The sequence below is a fragment of the Empidonax traillii genome, unplaced genomic scaffold, assembly GCF_003031625.1.
Source record: "Empidonax traillii isolate 1590-97213 ecotype Southwest subspecies unplaced genomic scaffold, ASM303162v1 scaffold482:size1200881, whole genome shotgun sequence".
Classification (NCBI taxonomy): domain Eukaryota; kingdom Metazoa; phylum Chordata; class Aves; order Passeriformes; family Tyrannidae; genus Empidonax; species Empidonax traillii.
This window is the reverse complement of record NW_020955675.1, coordinates 736,980-754,611: the sequence shown is the minus strand read 5'-3', so window position 1 is coordinate 754,611 and position 17,632 is coordinate 736,980. Positions and strand designations below refer to the sequence as shown.

The 17,632-nt window shown below is 41.2% G+C and overlaps 1 protein-coding gene across 1 annotated transcript; it reads left to right on the top strand.

The window, feature by feature from the left end:
• The first annotated feature begins 782 nt into the window (after positions 1 to 782).
• Positions 783 to 17,072, top strand: ZBBX (zinc finger B-box domain containing). The gene is made up of 18 exons (XM_027896131.1): positions 783 to 903; positions 999 to 1,061; positions 3,605 to 3,692; positions 4,181 to 4,294; positions 5,069 to 5,162; positions 6,799 to 6,847; positions 7,070 to 7,170; positions 9,626 to 9,800; positions 10,474 to 10,594; positions 11,097 to 11,224; positions 11,445 to 11,554; positions 11,877 to 11,983; positions 12,609 to 12,640; positions 13,660 to 13,814; positions 14,564 to 14,723; positions 15,178 to 15,327; positions 16,217 to 16,352; positions 16,857 to 17,072. The coding sequence occupies exons 3-18, from the start codon at positions 3,625 to 3,627 to the stop codon at positions 16,930 to 16,932; spliced, it is 1,776 nt and encodes a 591-aa protein (XP_027751932.1). The 5' UTR covers positions 783 to 903; positions 999 to 1,061; positions 3,605 to 3,624; the 3' UTR covers positions 16,933 to 17,072.
• The last annotated feature ends 560 nt before the right edge of the window (positions 17,073 to 17,632 follow it).

Below are 17,632 nucleotides of genomic sequence, written 5' to 3'. Positions count from 1 at the left end.
CTGGAGAAGAGGAGGCTCAGGAGGGATCTCGTTGTTTTCCACAACCACCTGAGAGCAGGTTGCGGTCGGGTGATGGCAGGTCACTTCTGCTGTGTCTGCAGTGAGAGGACCAGAGGAAAGGGCCTCAAGCTGAGGCAGGAAAGATTCATGTTCTATGTATTAGATGAAAAATGTTCCCTGATGGGATGTTGAGGCTTGGAATGGGTTGCCCAGGGAGGTGCTGGAGCCTCCATCCCTGGGGGCGTCCATGAGGAGCGGGATCTGGCGCTGGGCGATGTTCTTTCGGGGTCACAGTGGAGGCGCTTGGTGGACGGTTGGACTGGATGACTTTAAAGAACTCTTCAACCCTGACAATTTTACCACTCCGCAAATTTAGCCGAAGGCGTTCGCGGCCTCACAGCGCCGAGGGGCTCGCTGCGGTCCCACAGGGCGGCCGCTCCCCTCAGCCCCGCACGGAATGGTCTCTCCCGAGTCCCGTCCCCCCCGCGGAGCCGAATGGGCTGTCCCGCGGCCCGCGCTGCCATGGGAACGGCGGCGGCACCGGGAGTGGGATCGGGGTTGGAACCGGGATCGGGATTAGGATTTTCCCCGCGGGGCTGAGCCCTCACAGCCGGCGGGGGGACCCTGGAGCATCCCCTCAGGGGACCCTCAGCCAGCGCGTCCCGCCCCGGCGCTGCCGCCCCCGCCCCAGGGCTGAGGGAGCGCCTGGGACAGGGGGAAGTGCCCCCAAATTGTCCCCGGACAGTGGGACTTGGTGTTCCCAAGTCGCTGCTCTTTATTCTCCCCCCTCACTGCTCTTTATTTCTCCACTCACTGCTCTCTAGTTTTAGGTTACAGTTCTGGGCGCTCCCCTTCTTCCCTGCGCTTCCCACCGTTCATCACTCTCGGAAAACTGAGCCCTCGGTAACGCAATAAAAACCCCAACCCCGCTGCTCTGCTGTGGGGGCTTTTACAGCTTTATTTTCTGCCTGACCCCTGTGCGCTCTGTGTTTCCCTAGGGCTGAGTTTTCCGTCCGGACCGACTGCTCCGCACACGCGAGAGTCTGAGGGAAGCTTTGAAGGCAAGTACTGACTCTGCTCCGCTTATTCCATAAATTTATTTATTTGTTGCCCCTCCTGCTGCTCCCCCTGCTCTGCTTCCTCCGGGCAGATTCTGCAGCTCACAGGGCACTTAGTGTAGCTGTACAGTGTGGGTAAGGAGGCATTTATCTCCACAAACACTCTTGGTAATGTGTTTTTTTTTTTTCTTTTTTAGTAGACTGCTTGGAGAGACAGAAACTGTTCTCGCGGCGATTCCATTGGCGTACCTGGCTGCTGGATTTAGACTGGCAGATTAACAAGGCAATCAAAGTTTGAGTGGTGGGGGGTTTTCTTTAATATCACTCTTTTTTTTTAATTTTGTTTTTGTTTGTGTTTTTTTTTTTTAAAGTAGCTAATGAAATGTTAAATGTTTGAAAGGACCACAAGTCTGAGGCGTCTCAGTTGCTGTAGTTAACAGCAAATGAGTGGGGAGCAATGACAGGCAAATTCTTTATTACACCTAGAATTCCTCTTCAAAGGAAAGAGTTGGGTTTGAATTATTGGTAAGTGGATAGGACTCAGTGTAGCATGAAATCCGTGTTCATGGTTACAATAATTGGATGTGAGCTATTACATATACAGTAGTATCCCTTCGGATTTTATGGGTTTATTGATGTGAGAAAGCTGTTGGAATTTAGTCTGCTCTAGTTAAACTCTTGTAGTCTGAAATAAACTGCACCCATCTTGGGCTGTCTTTGAGTTATAAACCCATCCTTAAATTGATTAGAAAGATGTGAGCTAAGCTGAGATACAGGGTATGTGGAATTTGGGTTCATTTAGCTATGCAGGCTTTAAAGTTAAATTAAATTTCATTTAGCCAAAACACCAGTGTTTGTTTTGTTCAGTGGCACTTTATATCCATTAGCACAGAGGAACCTGCTAGAATGATGAAATTTGAGTACAGGGTGTGTGGAAGAGCAGGCAGAAAGGATGTGGCTAATTAATGCTTGATTTATTTACCTTGATGAGTTGCTTTACTGTTTGCCTCACTGGCAAATTGTGTTACCTATTAGTGAGAGAAAATGGATTCATTAAACAAAAAGCAGACAGGAAAAAAAAAGGAACTCCTGTCTGTATTTCAATAAGGAGTCTGTGGCTGAGGAGTTTGGGGTTGCCTTTGGTGATCTCCCCTGTCAGTCCTGAGCGCCCATCCCATGGATACTTCAGGATGTTTTACAAGCTGAGGGTGCCTATTTCCCCATGGGGTTTGTTTAATTGTTTGACTGCTACAGTCTCAGTGTTGAACAGCTCTTCTTGAAAAAAATAAGATTGTGCTCTAATAGTTATTAAATAAATTCTTTTTTACTAATAAATATCCTTTGGGCTCCCTCAAACCCAGAGTGTTCCCTCTTCTTGTCCAGTTGTACCGGTCCTGCTAACACACATTTGCAAGAGGGGAACTTCCTTCTGTTCAAAGTCAATAAAATCTTGTTTTATCTTAGAAGGTAATAAAAGAACAATTGTTTTGACCTGAAGTTAGGATTGAGTGGTTTGTGGGGGTTTTTTCTGACACAATAAGAAACGTGTTTTGTGCACACCTTCTGTCAGCACTGAAATGTCATTGTTTGGGGCTCTGTGGCACCAGGTGTTTAACTATCTGCAGGATGCCATGGAGTGGTGCTTTGCCTCGTGGCTGGGGGTGTTATTTGGCCACATCTTAACTATTAATGCTCATTTTCAGGCTGTGTGTGAACAGGCAGCAAAGCTTTTGCCCTTGAGCTCAGTTTTACATTTGATGGATTTCAAACCCAAACTTCTCCACGTCGTTGCAGTTTGGTGCTGCTTTCACTGGGCACTGGAGACCCAACAGCTGAAGGGCAGTTCCCAAACACCCTGGGAGCTGCAAATCTCCAGATTATCCAGGTTTTTTTCCTTATGCATCCCAGTAACTACTCAGTTTAGGCACTGAGCTCAGTCTGGTTATCCTGCCAATACTCCAGCCCAGGTTGGATCTGGATGTTCGGTTTGGACTCTGCGTTGGATGAACTTGCTTTTTGGAAGAGTATTTTGCAACATGGGAAAAAAAAATATGTTTGAAATAGCATTGTCTTGAAGTCTTGAGAGTAGGGAGTAACTCTGCTCTGTGACTTCTTGTCTTATTTTGTACCACTTTGTTCATGACAGAAGGAATTTATCTTCCCAGGTCAGCTGAGATGCTTTGACTTTGTAGCCGTTGGTACAATTTTCTCCTTCTTCGTGCTTTCTGAGGGTTTGGTTCATTTTTATTGTTTTATTTAATACTAAAACTGCTTGCACTGAACTTTAGGGAATTGCCCAAATGAAAGACAAGAAAATCTTTTCCCTGGTATCATAAAAGTAATAAAAAGGCTTGTTTTTTTTTTTCCCAGTTAAATTTAATTTAGGGTTGCTCTAGGATTTTATTGGTACTTCATATAAACAAGTTCTGGGCTTCATTTTTCTCACCTATACGTGAATATTTTGAATATTTAATGAGTTTTTTTCTGTTTTAATTTCATTTAAATTCCCATTTCAGCAGGTAGATCACTGAAATTCTCTCCTTCAGAAGAAGTTATACTGGGTATCATGAACATCAATGATTTTGTGATACTCCCAGGCTCAAAAACTGGAACCTCAGTGAGATTAAAAACAAAGTAAGTGCATTCTGTCTGATTGGGACTGAGTTGTGTTGCCATAACTTTTAATAACTTTCAGTGCAACATTAAATAGAAGAGCTTATTTGTGCCCCAACAAGAAGAATCATTTTCTACCATTTTCCCTATGCTTTTGTCCTTAATCTTTTCTTAGGCTTTAATTTACTTTCTGATTGAGTTCAAGGTTTTATAACTCTGTGTATCTAATATACAATACAAACAATACTAAAGAAGTCACTGGGATGGTTTATTTTAATATAATTAAACAACAAACCTTCCTGAGCACAGGCACAGTTGTATGGCTTTTGTGCTGGCCACCCTAAAGCTCATTTTGGAGTAGCCCTGTCACTGTCACAACTCTTTTCCAGAACTGTTTTCAGTCTTGGTGGGAGATAGAAGAGTGACTTTTGCTGCTTTAGACTTCTTCAGGTGCCTCACTCGCCTTCCTGTAATTTCTGATCAATGTTTTGCTGTTTTAACTCCTCCAGAACCATCAGAGAGTTGCAGCTGGAGAAAGTGCAGTTAGAGACAGAAAACAAAGAGATGGAGAAGAAATTACAGCAACTCCAGTCAAACATGAGCAGAGAGAAAGAGGAGAGAAAGTAGGTGGGATTTCTGTGTGGAAAAATGGAATTCAGTGAGATGCTCCCCCTACACCTTCCCCTGCCCCAGATGGGTTCTCCTGCAAAGTTTGGAATTCACAGTAGTGAATTCACAGTCTCTGCAATTTCTCTTCCCAATGGTAACCTTGCTTCCCTATGGCTTTATTTTTAATTTTTATTTTTTATGTGACGTTTGATCCTTTTTTCCTCAGTTATTACCTCTCCCTTTTCTGCTCTCTGACTGGGTTTGCCCCCTTAATTTCTAAGCAGGAGGCAGACAGTAGTTGCTCTTGCACCATTTGAGTCTCATTTCTGCAGTTCCTGAGGGGGATTCTGTTCTCACCATTGCTTTGATCCCGTTTTTCATGCACCTGTGCAGCTCCAGAGCTGCATCTTCTGCGTGATGGCAAACAAGGCTTGGGCAGGAAGCCCAGTGGAATGAAGCAAATGCTGGGGTGGAAGTTTTAAATCTCTCTGTGGCTCATCACTCTGAATGCTGGCAAATCCCTGCAACATCTGCTGCCATTTCTTTGTGTGTGCTGTGTCACTGGAGATGCAAATCCTTGATGCATTTACTGCTGTTAAAGTAGATGTGAGGCAGGTTGCAACGTGGAGGAGGTGTGTGTGTTTTGGGGAATCGATGGTCCTCTGGAGAAGTATTTGATTTTTGTGATGTTCTGTTCATAGTTAAAAACCTGAAGGAAAACCTTTATGTTGCTTCCAGAAGACATAATTTGTGAGTTGTGTTTTTTTTTTCTTGCTCTTGGTTCACAGGAAATTAAGTGCTTATCACTGGAAATCTGGACAGGCAGGACCAATGACCATCCAAGCCCCAGTTTTGTCACAAAGTAAAGAAAACTGGAAAAAGGTATTAAACTATATTTGCAAGTAAAGCTATTTGAAACAAAACCAGATTTAGAATTAGGCTTATGCTGCATAACGTGGGAATTTTAAATGCTATAAAAAATAACGAAACGTTAAGTACCTTCTGAGTAAAATTGTTTATTTTTCCATGCCAAGCTTATGGTTCCCTTTGAGCTGGGGGAACATAAAGTTCTATTGGGTGATCTGTTGTGTTCTTAACTGTGATAGGCAGCAAATTGTCATTGCTTCTACAGGTTTAATATTGTAAGAATTAAAAAGTGGCTTTTCTTTTTAAATATTCACTCATTGGGGTATTTATTTTCCCTTATTCCCTTTTGGAATAGACAAGGGCAATTTTGCTGACACTCTTTAGAAAATGTTCAGGGTAAAGGCAGACATTTGGGAATGATAAAAGCTGGTCAAATTTGTAAGCAGCTGAAGCCTGAACCTTGTAGGGAGTGTTATCACTTCCAGCTGCAATGAGCTGGTCTTAATATTTCATTCTTTGGTGAAATCAGTGTATTTTAATAGCTTAGGCTCCTGTCCTCGAGGCTTTGTGCATCATGGAAGGAGGTATTAGGTGTGTCTGTCAGCAAATCATGTTCACCAGTGCTGGTGAAATCCCAGTTGTGATAACAGAGCTCGTGTTCTTCACTTCCTCTGTGAAAAATCTACAGGGGATCCCCCAGTCCAAAGGAATTCAGCTTGGAGATGCTTCCTCTTTGCTTTAGCAGGCACAGATGTGTCTGCAGAGGCACAAATTGGCCTGAGTGGGACTTGAAAAAGAAGTTTTCTCTCGTGCTTTTTTTTTTGCTGGAAGCCTTGCTGGGTTGAAATGAGAGCTGTTAATTAACACAGACCACTTGGAAGTGGCTGAAATAAAGCTGGGATGAGGCTGGAGAGAAGAGCAGACAATGACAACCTCAGGCTGAGCCATCACAGTTGCTGTTTGAAGCCTTTTGAAGCAGCAGCGCTTGGGCAAGGAGGTCCTCTCAGCCAACACACTCAATTCCAATAAAATAAAAAGGTTTTCTTTAACCCACCTCCTTCCCTTTCCCTTTCTCTGAGATGAGTAACTCAAAGCTGTTGCTGCTTCAAAAGACTCCACATTTCAGCTCTGATGGCTGAGAGGGGGCAGAAGGTTCAAAAGGGTGAAATCAAAGCAAGGGGTGAGTGAGGGGCAGCGAGGATTCAGTGTGGACTCTGCAGGGAAAAGGTGAGGAGCAACGATGACAATTATTAATTACTGGGCTGCCAAATCACCAGTCAGGAGGGTCATGAGGAGAAGCAGAAGGAAAAGAGGCTGAGACCTCCCCCCTCAAACATGGGTGGGTGTGAGTGTGCAGGTTGTTATGTGCAGAGGACAGCACTGGTTGACATCTGAGTTCAGGTCACCGTGGTTATGGGAGAAATTCTGCATTATGGAATGTTCTGGAGAGCATTCCTGGCTGGGCAAACAAGGACAACATCATTTCAGGGCTGTCATGAGCAATACATGGAATTTTCTCTTCACATACATGCCTGGCTACTTTCCTAGAAACAGCAACATTTTCCTTCTATGAAAGTTACTCTTTGATTCATTTTCATTTTATGTGTAGATATGTATATCATTTTATGTATAGATATTTTCTTCCATGTAGGTTTCTTCAGGAAAAGTAAAGCTGCAAATACTCAAAGACCAGATTCAAGGTAAAGACATTTTTCTTAACTAAATAAAGTTTCTCCGTTTGCTGGTTGATTATCTGTTCTTGGAGGTTCCTGAAATTAAGCCATAAAGAAATCACAGACTGGAATACTGGATTAGTTTGGTTTTTTAATTGTTTGTTGGTTTTTTAATTGTTTGTTGGTTTTTTAATTGTTTGTTGGTTTTTTAATTGTTTGTTGGTTTTTTAATTGTTTGTTGTTTTTCAGAGCCAGTGAAAGGACAATTTAAACCTGAAATGGAAAATGCTGTAGCACATAAAAACTCTGAAGTGGAGAGGGTGCTATCTGAAATGAAGAGTGTGCTGCTGGTAAGTGAATGGTTAAAAAATTCCTCTCCAGCAACACAATATAATGTGGATAGAAGTGCTTTGTGGCAGTATGGAGACAGACATTTATTATATATTGTTATAATGTTGTAAAATGAATTTCCTTGGGTCTGGCCAGGCTGAGGTGCCATAGTGACCATGCAGCAACTTCCAAAGAGGAGAAAACTACTTAAACATTTGAGATGAATTTGATCCTACATTAGTTAAAGATCTTCCTTTTCTGGAATTGAAATTAAAATATAAGAGTTTTTCTCATCTATTTCCCAAAGCACGTTGGTGATACAGAGACAAAGCCTGTATGGGTAACTATTTATTACCCCTAAGGGAGCTTTTATGCACTGATCTCCCTGAATGAAAGGAAACAGATGAAATTATTTTGTTACCACAACTGTGACCAGTTCTTAACTTGGCAACAGCCAAAGGATTTCCTTAAGCTGCATTTTTATGAATTTGCACAGCACGTGAACGTGACTGGAGAAGATTCTTACTTAACTAAAGAAACCCACTCTGTGATTAAACTAAGACACATAATACAGGCGAACAGGGCAAAACTGAGTGGTCCATGAATATTTTGTAGCTTTAAATACTCTGATAAGGACCAGGGCACGTGCTGAATTGTGCTTTCCAAAAGTGCTTTCCAAGCTGGCACTTGCTGTGTTAGAGTGGAAATTACTGTTATCAAGTATGAGGTGGCTTATATTTAATAAACTTTGCCCTTTAGAAAGTTCTAATAGGAAACCTGGCCTCCAAAGTGTGGTGTAGCTTCATACTATTTGATTTTTGAACTGACTTTCGTTAGAGTAGTTCAACTCTTCAATAAGAAAATAAAAGGTATCACCTCACTTAGAAAGATCCCCCCTCCCCTGTGGGGTCACGCTGTGATTTATTTCCGTTGCTTTTGTGGCAAATTAAACCGGTTGGAGCTGCCAACACTCAAAACAGGTGGAACAGATACTTTGTGCGTGTCTTTTGATGGCTTTCCTTGCAAAAAAATGTCCCCGTGGATTTGAAATTCCCGGCATCGGTGACAATGGGATTTTGCTTCTTTAATATTTTTTTTCATGCCCTCTTCCCAGTTTCATGAGTGCTCCGCCAACAGAGAATAAACGGTGAATCTGCGCATCCCCACGGGCGTGGTTTGGTGTTTTTTCCCCGGGGGATGTTTGAGGATCCCGAAGGATTTTTGAGGATCCCGGGAGCGGGGCTGCACTTCCAGGCATGTCCGCCAGGCGGAGCTGCGGCCCCGCGGGACGCTCCGAGCGCCGCCGTCCCGGAGCGCTCCCAAACCCCGGGCTGGGGGGGATAAACTGGGATAGAAATCCTTCCTTTCCCGGCGAATTGAACCACGATTTGCTGGCCCCGCGTCAGGCGAAGGGGCTGCCTTCTTTCGAGCGCTTCTCGCTGATCCCACGAACCACGCGTTCATAAAACCCGAGCCGCGCTCGGAAGGATCAGAGGGAAGTGCCAAAGGAAACAAGGAACAGCTTTGGGAAGTGGCTCGTGTGCCTGCAGGCTCGGGGCGAGCCATGAGGATCGTTTAATGTGCAACCAGCAGCTGCCAAGTGGCTGGGTGGATGATGGCAGAGAGCAGGAGGATAGGAGATGTGATGTGAGCACCTTCCTCTTCTGATCCTCTTCTGTAGTGGCTGCTCTTGACTCTTTCTCGTGGCACTTTCTGCCTGTACCTTTGCAGCTTTCGTGGGAAGAACACGAGCTCTGCTTTGGCGTTGGGTCGTTCCTTCTGACCTCCGTGTGTAGGGGAAAGAAAGGGTGAACGTGAAATATTTCTTGGTTTTGCTTGATAATCGTTCAAGAGTTGGTCATCAGAACTTTCCACAGTAGTTTTGTTTGTTCAAATGAAGGTTGCAAAGCAGCAGAATCCCATTGTAAAACTTGTTATTCTCCTTTTGTAACTCTTCTCAGTCAATCTCATCTAGTTCTTTATAGTATGGGCTTCCGTGGAATGCTTTTCTAATGCCTGAACTGGTGTTCCAGTGACTCCTGAGGAACATTTTCCTCTTCTTGACCTCTGCAGATGTGCTCCTGTCTGCTGTGAAGCTTCTTCAATGAGTAGAACTTCATTAATAAAGTGCACAGCTCATAAATTGGTTTAAATGAGACGTGGTGCATAAAATGCCTCATTTAATCTACCCTATCCATGGGATGTGGGCTATCCATGGCTGTTTATCCTATCCATGGGATGTGGGCTATTCATAACCACTGCTCTCTGCTATTAGAAGCATTTAAAAGTGTTTTGGTGGTTTTTTTGTGTGTGCTTATACAAACTTCTTAGTTTTTCTTATTTAGCTCTTGATAAAATGTTCCAATTTAGTTGTAAGAGCACGAGTGATCATCTTGAATTTCCACAGGGGACATGAAAAACATTGCTGGGGAGAGAATTGTCATCACCAGTGCTTTGTTAATTATGATGCTTTAGGAACCACCCTCGGAATCAACCTGTGCAGGCCCTGGAAATGAGGACAGAGGGTTATTGTTAAATGGCTCATACAACGAGGAGGAATCTGCCAAGTCTTTCCAGGAAGCTTTGCTGCAGTGGAGGAAGGGGAGGAGTGATCCCAGGGAACAAGTGCCAGCCAGGGAGGTGCCAGCAGGTGGGATTTGTTCTGGTTTAATTCCATTTTAACGAGCCAATTGGGTGAGCTGGCAGGTTTTTGATTGGTGAAGGGAGATCTTCTGTTAGAACAACAAGTGTTTTCTCAGTTTTTCTCTCTGTGTCCCTTTATCAATAACAACCTCTGAAGGTTGTTTTTTTTTAATCTTAATAACATGCAGGTTAATGTTTATCCCAGTTTTTGTTTCTCAGCTGTGGCATTGCCTCGTGTCCCTTTCTCTGGCCTTGTTTCTCACAGGACACTTTAATGTGACCTGCAGTGCTCAAGCAGCTTTTAACTGAGGATTTTCTGTATTCTAGCAAAGTACATTTCTTGCTTGCCTTCCACAGGCTCTTAATATTTCTTTGTCCTAATGAACAGCTGCAATCAGCTAAAGCATGTATGGAAAAATGGGGAAAAAAAATCCTCTTTTCTGATTGGATTTGTGCAAGCTGGCCTTGTTCCTCTAGTCTGTGGATGGTGTTTGTTCTCTCTGTGTTTTTGTACAAAATAATATTTTCCTGACCTCTTTTATTTTGGAATTATGCAAAGGCTCAGTGAGGGACAGGCTACCAATCTGTTGTTCACTCAAGAATAATGTAGGGAAGTAACAAATCTATGAGCCTGAACATCTGTATATATATATATATATTTTTTTTTATAATTCCAATAGAATCTGTTGGAATTTGTGAGGTCCAGACCAGTGTTACAGTTCTGGAGGAACCCATGCAGGTGGAATTCAAGAAGGATGGCCTGAGCTACATGGAGAAACTCCTGCTGAAGAAATACAGAAGGTATTGAATGGGAAAGCTCAGAAACACTTCATGGCATTCCCAAAAATCCCCTTGAAACTTCTCAAATATTAGGTACATTATCAAGAGTTAAGGGGAGTGTACAGAGAGTGCTTTATTTTAATAAAATAACCATCATAGCCTGACTTGATGGTTTAATAATTCAGAATTACTGCAGGGGGAGTATTTGGAGGGACTCTCTTTGCTCTCAATTTACTGTAGAGTTTGAAGACTGATAATGATATTTGATTGCTTGATTTTTTATTTTTTTTGGGGGGGGCATTTGCTACAGGAGTTTTTTAGAGAAAAGGAGGCAGGAGCATCAGGATGCTTTTAGAAATGTTGCAGAGTTGTTTTGTTGCTCACTCAGTGAAATTAGGAAGAGTTAGTTAAGTTTTCTCCTTTTTTGTTGTTTTAAGGAACTGTGATATTTTATATATATATATATATATATATATATAATGTAATTATGACTTTTTAAGGTTGATTTCTTCTCCTTTTTCAGAAGTCCTGTTGATCAACTTCCTGAGAGTTGCCTGAGAGATTTAGAGCCTGTGCAAACCCTGAGTGTCCATCAGGCCGGGACTGGAGGAGGAAGTGATGATGATGATGATGATATGGATGACTTTTCAGGTGTGACAAATTTCTGTTCACTGAATCTAAATAATATCTTTTTTTTTTTATTATTTATTTTGCTATGATTGCTGAACACACTGGAGAGGATTCTACTTAAAGTAACTATAATGTCAGGAGAAATTTGTGGTACTTCAAAATAAATAAAAGTTTGCATTTTTGTAAGTGTAATTCAAACAGGAAAAAAAAATGAATGCATGAAATTAATTATATTTCCTAGTGGAAGAGATGAAGAGGTTTTGGGCATCTCTTTTTAAAGTGGAAGAATCCAACACCCCTTCTGAAAGTGCAGAGTCAGAGTCCTCTTTGAAAATTGAGTTCCTTGATGATGTAAGTGTGTAATAAAGGACTTCTTGAATCTTCAGTCATCTGAAGTGATTTTTTAAAAATCTTGATATGTTTAAATATTTAAAGTATTTTAATAAATGATTTCCAGTATTAAAAAAAATATGGGTTTATCTTTTGCATACAAACGTGGCAAATTTATCTTTCCAAAATTTCCCTGTATTTTTTCCTGGTCTGTCCAGGGACCTGCACTATATAGAAATTACACACAGATGAAGTCTTCAAGCTTTTAATCACTTGAGTTACTTGACTTTTTCTTGACATTTTAATCTCTTGCTGAACGTGGATGTTTTTGGTTTTTGTTCAGTCTCGCAGCACAGACTTGGAAGAATCATCCAGCTATTTGGTGGTGGAAACTGGGGCTGAGGGAGTGAATAAACAAGGCCACACAGAAGCACTGGAGCGGTGTGGAAGGTATCAGAAATGCAGAGATTCTGGGCAAGAGAAAAGGAAATCATCCCATCCTGTGCTTTAGTCACATCCCTGAGAAAAGGGGGCTTTTCTTTGCAGTCAATCACATTTTATGAGTCATTAATACATTGTTTTAAAGCCACTGCAGAACGTTAATTGCCTGTAATTAGAGAGGCATCACTTTGAAATGCCTTCATTTGGTTTCTCTGATCGCTGCAGTGTTAACCCATGTAAGATACATTTCTTTCCATGTGCCTGCCATGAATTCCAGGTGGAATTTCTCTTTTCTAAGCTCCAATCTCAGCAGAAACAGGAGCTCACCTACAAGATCTGTCATTACTCAGTGCTGTGCCCTTTTTAGACGTTCTCACTTGACTAACTTTGTAATTCCATACAAAAATAAGAGTCCATAATTACTGATACATCTGCAATTCTCATCTCCCCAAACTGATCAGCTGTGACCTGTTTTGCTGTATTTTATTCTCCTGGTCTTTCCTCCTTCCCTTTCAAAGCTGTCCAGCAGTTGCAGACCAGACCTTTGGCCAAGACAAAGGGTGTGAGAAAGTCTTCTTGTTGTTGAACTCCCACAGCTGACACTCAAATGTTTTTTACCTTTTCCTCTTTACAGAAATCCTGTTTCTTCTCTGGAAATTTCTCAAGGTAAATTTGGAAAGTTATTGTTTGGACAATAAATAAATAAATAAATACGTACAGCTTATCCTTCTCATGTAGAATGTGGGAGTCAACTATGATGGTTGTGTGAAAAATAATTAAAGTTAAATAATGTCCTCTTCTCTGAGCTATCAGGTCCTTTAATTACAATTTGATGAGCTCTGAGAGCAATTTTGAAATGATGGGTATCACTGACAGAAATCTTCCTTTTCTGACCTTGTAGTTGAGGAAAAAACTGCCCCAATGTAAGTTGGATACTGAAAATAAACCCCTTATGAAGCAGGTCATTTTCAAGTCAGTTTATCTGTATTAAATCTAATTTATAGCATGTCTGCTTTTGAAGTATAAAAAACTTCTATATAGACAGGTTGAGAAACTGCATAAATGATTACCAGTTGTGCATGAAAGACCATCATTTGTGTTTAAATAATCCAATTGTGTACCAGGGAAATCACTGGGAAAATTTGCCAGCTTTATTTTGTGGCATTCTTAAAGGATCCCACAGATCTTACTCTGTGTCCTAAAGCCATGTAAAAAAAAAACCCCAGTCCCTTCTTTAATATTTAGAAATAACTTAGAATTTAAGGGTGATTCATTTCGTGTTCTTGCCAGTCCCAAACATTTGCTCCAGCACTTCCAGACCTGGCACTTGTTCTCTTTGTGTTTAGTTCAAGAAACTGCTCGTTTTAAGCCTTCAAATATGAAAAAACCAAACAAGAGCTGACTAATGAGATGGGATTTCTTTGCTTCTGTGGGCACAGGGTAAAAAGTAAAATGTCTGTGTCTTGTATAAACAGAGAAATTCAGCTTGCAGAATCATTCACAGCCTGATAGGGTGGATTTCAAACCATCAGCCTGCTTTTAAAGACATTTTATGAAATTTATGAAATTGCTCCTATTGCAGTTCTTTAATGGAGTTTTTTACATCTGAAGTTCATGAAGAAAACACAGTGGACTTGCAGGTTATAATTCATATTTATTTCCATATATTTCATATTTACTTCTAGAGACTGTGAGGTCACTGGGCTCCTGTGAAGCACCTGAGGAGGGCAACACCCACCTTGAGACAGAACTGCAGGAAACCAGGGAAGAGTCCCAAGAACTGGGCAGTGTCTGTGACAGTCACAGTTTGGCCTTGCCTGTAATTAAGAAATCTTCCCCAGTAAGTGGTGATGTCCGATTGCTCAGCAGATAAATGATGTTGCTTTAGCAGGAGGCACCAGACCATGCTCCTGAACCAGCTGAGAGATGGTGGTGGTTGTGTGGTTTCCATGCAATACTTGACCACCTGACCTCGTTCTCCTCCAGAAATTCCACCCCAAAGCCACAAGAGTCAAGTTTTAATGAGAAGGTTTTCTCTGCCTGCCACATTTCACGTGTAGGAGATGAAGGTCTCTCTGCTTTCCACTTTGTATTGCCAAATTTCTGTTAATGCTAAAAAAAGCAAAGAACAATCTGCTCTCAGACAAGAAAAAAAAGCTGTTGGGGAGAAGCAGCTTTTACTGTGTGAATGTTGAGGTTACTTCACCTCTCTGCTGAATGACCAGAAATTGTAGATAGTTTTACCTGGCTTAAATTCCTCCCATATTCTTTGGCTGAAAGTAAAATTAAAAATGAAAAATCCTAGGAAGGGTTGTGACTTTGATTTGTAGTCACTATTAAACAGTGATTGCTCTCACTGATGTACACAAAAGTAAAACCAGTGAAAGAACAGACTCAAACTCTCTCAACATGAGAAGGTTTCTTAGGATTTTAAAGCCTATCTTGTACAAAAACACCATCCTTATGAATTCCAGCAGGCTACCAAAATCACTCCAAGCCCTATAAAACGAGCATTTTATTAACCTAAACCTGCAACACGTGAAGTTTCCTCTTTCCTCTGCTGTCCCTGACACCTCTGTTTTATTCCAGTTGCAGGACGTGGCCAGGAGACCCAAATCTCTCTCCACGTCATACCGGGGACTCGAAGGTTTCTTTGGTGCAGGTGCGAACCCCAGACAAGGAATCCTGGAAGCCCCTTCTTCCCTGAGTGCTGCCTCCAGCCCTAGGGACAGCAGCATCACTTTGCCAGGTACTGGCATGCCAATAAAATCCTCAAAAATGCACATATTTGTCCCTGTGGCTGTCAGAGATCCTTCTCTCTGTGTTTCCTTTTGGAAGTCATTCCAGGGTTAAGTCACATCAGCACACACTGGAGTTGGGGAAGGAGAAAAAAAACTTCCTACCTTGAGGTAAATTAGATAATCCAGTGCCATAGATTGATGTATTTATATAATTATTTTTATTCCCTGACAATTTGGTTCCAGGAGGTTCCTGTTGCTTTTAAAGGTGTGTAAGAAACAACACGTGAGGTGGTTGGTGACCACTGTGAATTTGATCACTTGAAATCAAGCTTTTAGCGTGTTCTGTGTGGGTAGAAAATTTGTTGCACGGCTTCTTTGCATCACACACGTTAAATGCAGCAAATGTGGGACCAGTAAATGCAGATTAACACAACAGTTTCCTCTGATACTCTTTAATTTCAGGAGGTGGGCAGTGGGTTTCTGAGAGGAGCTTAAGTGAATATGCTGAGGACTCTGTGGTTCAAGGTGTCTTGGAAAGGCAGTTGAACAGACCCTCCAATGGCTTCAGGGCTCAAAGGAAAAATTCTCCTCAGGTGGGGGTGTGGAGATCAGGTAAGGACCTGCTGAGGGTAATTTTTCTGATGTAAAATGTAGAGACACTGTCTGGGCTGACTCTGTTGAATTTAAGTAATTGTTATATGCATTTTGGTACAATGGTTTATATACATGGCATTGTTTTCATCACTACTAATTCTTTTTATTGTGCTTAATTTCTGCTTCTGTTTCTACTCCATTGCTCCCCTCTTAACTTGAATACTTAGGGAATAAACTCCTCTAGCCCAGGTTTATGTATTAATGTGTGTTTGCAGTCTCTGGGACAAAAGGGTGTGATCTCATAAAGGGTTCCTTTGCTACTGACATCATTATTACATGAGCTGTAAGAAACAAGGAGCCAAGAAATGCACAGCTCCACCTGCACTTCCTTTACCTTTCTCCATTTCAACTGTCTCCATCTCAAGAAATGTACTTTACATTATTCCTCTCATCATAAGCAACCAGTTTGGCATTTTAATTGAAGTAATTCTGGGTGCAGGAATCAAAGCTGTCAGTTTTGAATCCTAGAAAAACATTTGGAAGTGTCTGTCTTTTATTCATGTTAATTTAAATTAGAAGAAGGGACCAAAGTTTTAAGCTTTCTGCACGCATTCACAGTGTCTCCCTTCCTCCAAATATTGTGCATAATATGTAAATCATCTATATTTTCTGAAAGATCCTTGTGAAGTATGAGGTGCTACTTTCCAGTGTACTTGTAACCTTTTTATTAACGTCTCTAAATTCACAATCTTCAGCAAAATCGATGTGTAGTGACATTTTTTATCAGCTGGAGCTGTTTTGAGACATTTAATGGCAACGTTTTGTTGCTACTCTGGGATTTTTTTTAAAAAATTGATAATGTAGATCCTGCATTTTTTTGTCTATATTTGTTCCTAAAACATTTCAGGTCCTGAAAAACTTTCCAGCTCAACTTTTGAAGATGGAACCTCCTCCAGCAGAGCCTTGGAGAAGATCTTTGGGAATTCTACAGATTGCCATCAGAACCTGGAACTGAAAGACCATGACACGGTTGATATTTTTGGGTAGGTTAAATTGCTGTGTTTTAATGAGGTCTTAAAATGCTCAATGTGCCAAAAATCACCTCAGAACTGAAATAAAACCAGTCTCAACTTTCTGATTGTTGCTTATTACAATTGTCAGCATGATCTGTGTTGTTCCTTGGTGTCCTAAACCAGTTCTCAGGCAGCTCAGATTAAGAATTAAGGCCTTTATTTTGTTGTTGAGACTCCAAATGATAAATTTTGGGACTTGTGTTTTTTTTTTTAATATGATATCAGAACTAAAAAGAGTCAGAGAGACACCCTGAGGGTAATTCCACACTATGGAAATTCAGCTGACTCAGAGATTTGTGACAAAAACCGAGGGGGAAAAGTTCAATACAGCAGCTTGTCCAGTTTGTGTGCTGGAAAAAACTCCTCCAAAAGCTGATTTTTTTGCCTTTTGCTCCTACCCATTTGAACATTTTGCCACTGAGGCTCAAAGCAGAGTAACCTCAGGTGCTGAAAATGAGTGTGTTTATTTTTAAGGGCCTGGGATGAAAGCCAAGTGGATGAGGAGGAAGAAATTCTGGAGGATAAGCAACAGGTTCTTGCATTACAGTGAATGTGGAAAGGACTCAATTCTCTCTCCACCTTTGTGTGTCACACCAAACCAAGAAGCAGAAGAGCTGTTTTGGGTGCTGTTCCAGATATTATTTACCAAGGATTATCTTGTGAAGTTGTCAGTAAAACTTCTTAAAAATATCTTGCTTTTGGGTTTTTTATTAGTGCAAAGAAACAACAGAATAAAGGAAAACTGGTCTTGTGCTTCTTTATTTTTTTAGGGTTGTTTTATTCTTTATTTTTTTTTATTCAATAAAAGTTTTCTTGCCCAGAGATGGAATTTTGTATGTCCAAATGCAGTTTTATGTTGCCAAGCTGAGAGGTGCCAAACAGGGGGGATATTAGTGGATTGTTAGGGAAGTTTTATACTTTTGAAATTACCTGAATGGTGTCTTTTGGCAACATCTTTAGGATGCTCAGACACAGCAGCATTCTTAGCTTTAAAGATCTTTTTCCCTTCATCATATTCTGTTTGAATGTGGCTGACACTTTTGCCTTTTATTAATTTCCTCCACTGTGGCTTTTGTTTTTGTTTTTGGTTGTTTTTTTTTTTTTTTTTAAAACTTCCTCCCCCTCAGTTTTAATAAAAAAATAGCAGGGACAAAGATTTCTGTCTCCTAATGTTGGGAAGTTTGGAAAGTGGGGCTCATGAAAAGCTTTTGTCTGACACTTCTTACCCATTTAGGGGGTAAACTGTCTAA

What these genes read in the sequence shown, in the direction of transcription:
- ZBBX (XM_027896131.1), top strand. Translation starts at nt 3,625, where the DNA reads ATGAACATCAATGATTTTGTGATACTCCCAGGCTCAAAAACTGGAACC. An exon ending in GTAAAGAAAACTGGAAAAAG is followed by an intron (nt 5,163 to 6,798) that starts GTATTAAACTAT and finishes TCTTCCATGTAG; the next exon opens with GTTTCTTCAGGAAAAGTAAA. An exon ending in TGATATGGATGACTTTTCAG is followed by an intron (nt 11,225 to 11,444) that starts GTGTGACAAATT and finishes TATATTTCCTAG; the next exon opens with TGGAAGAGATGAAGAGGTTT.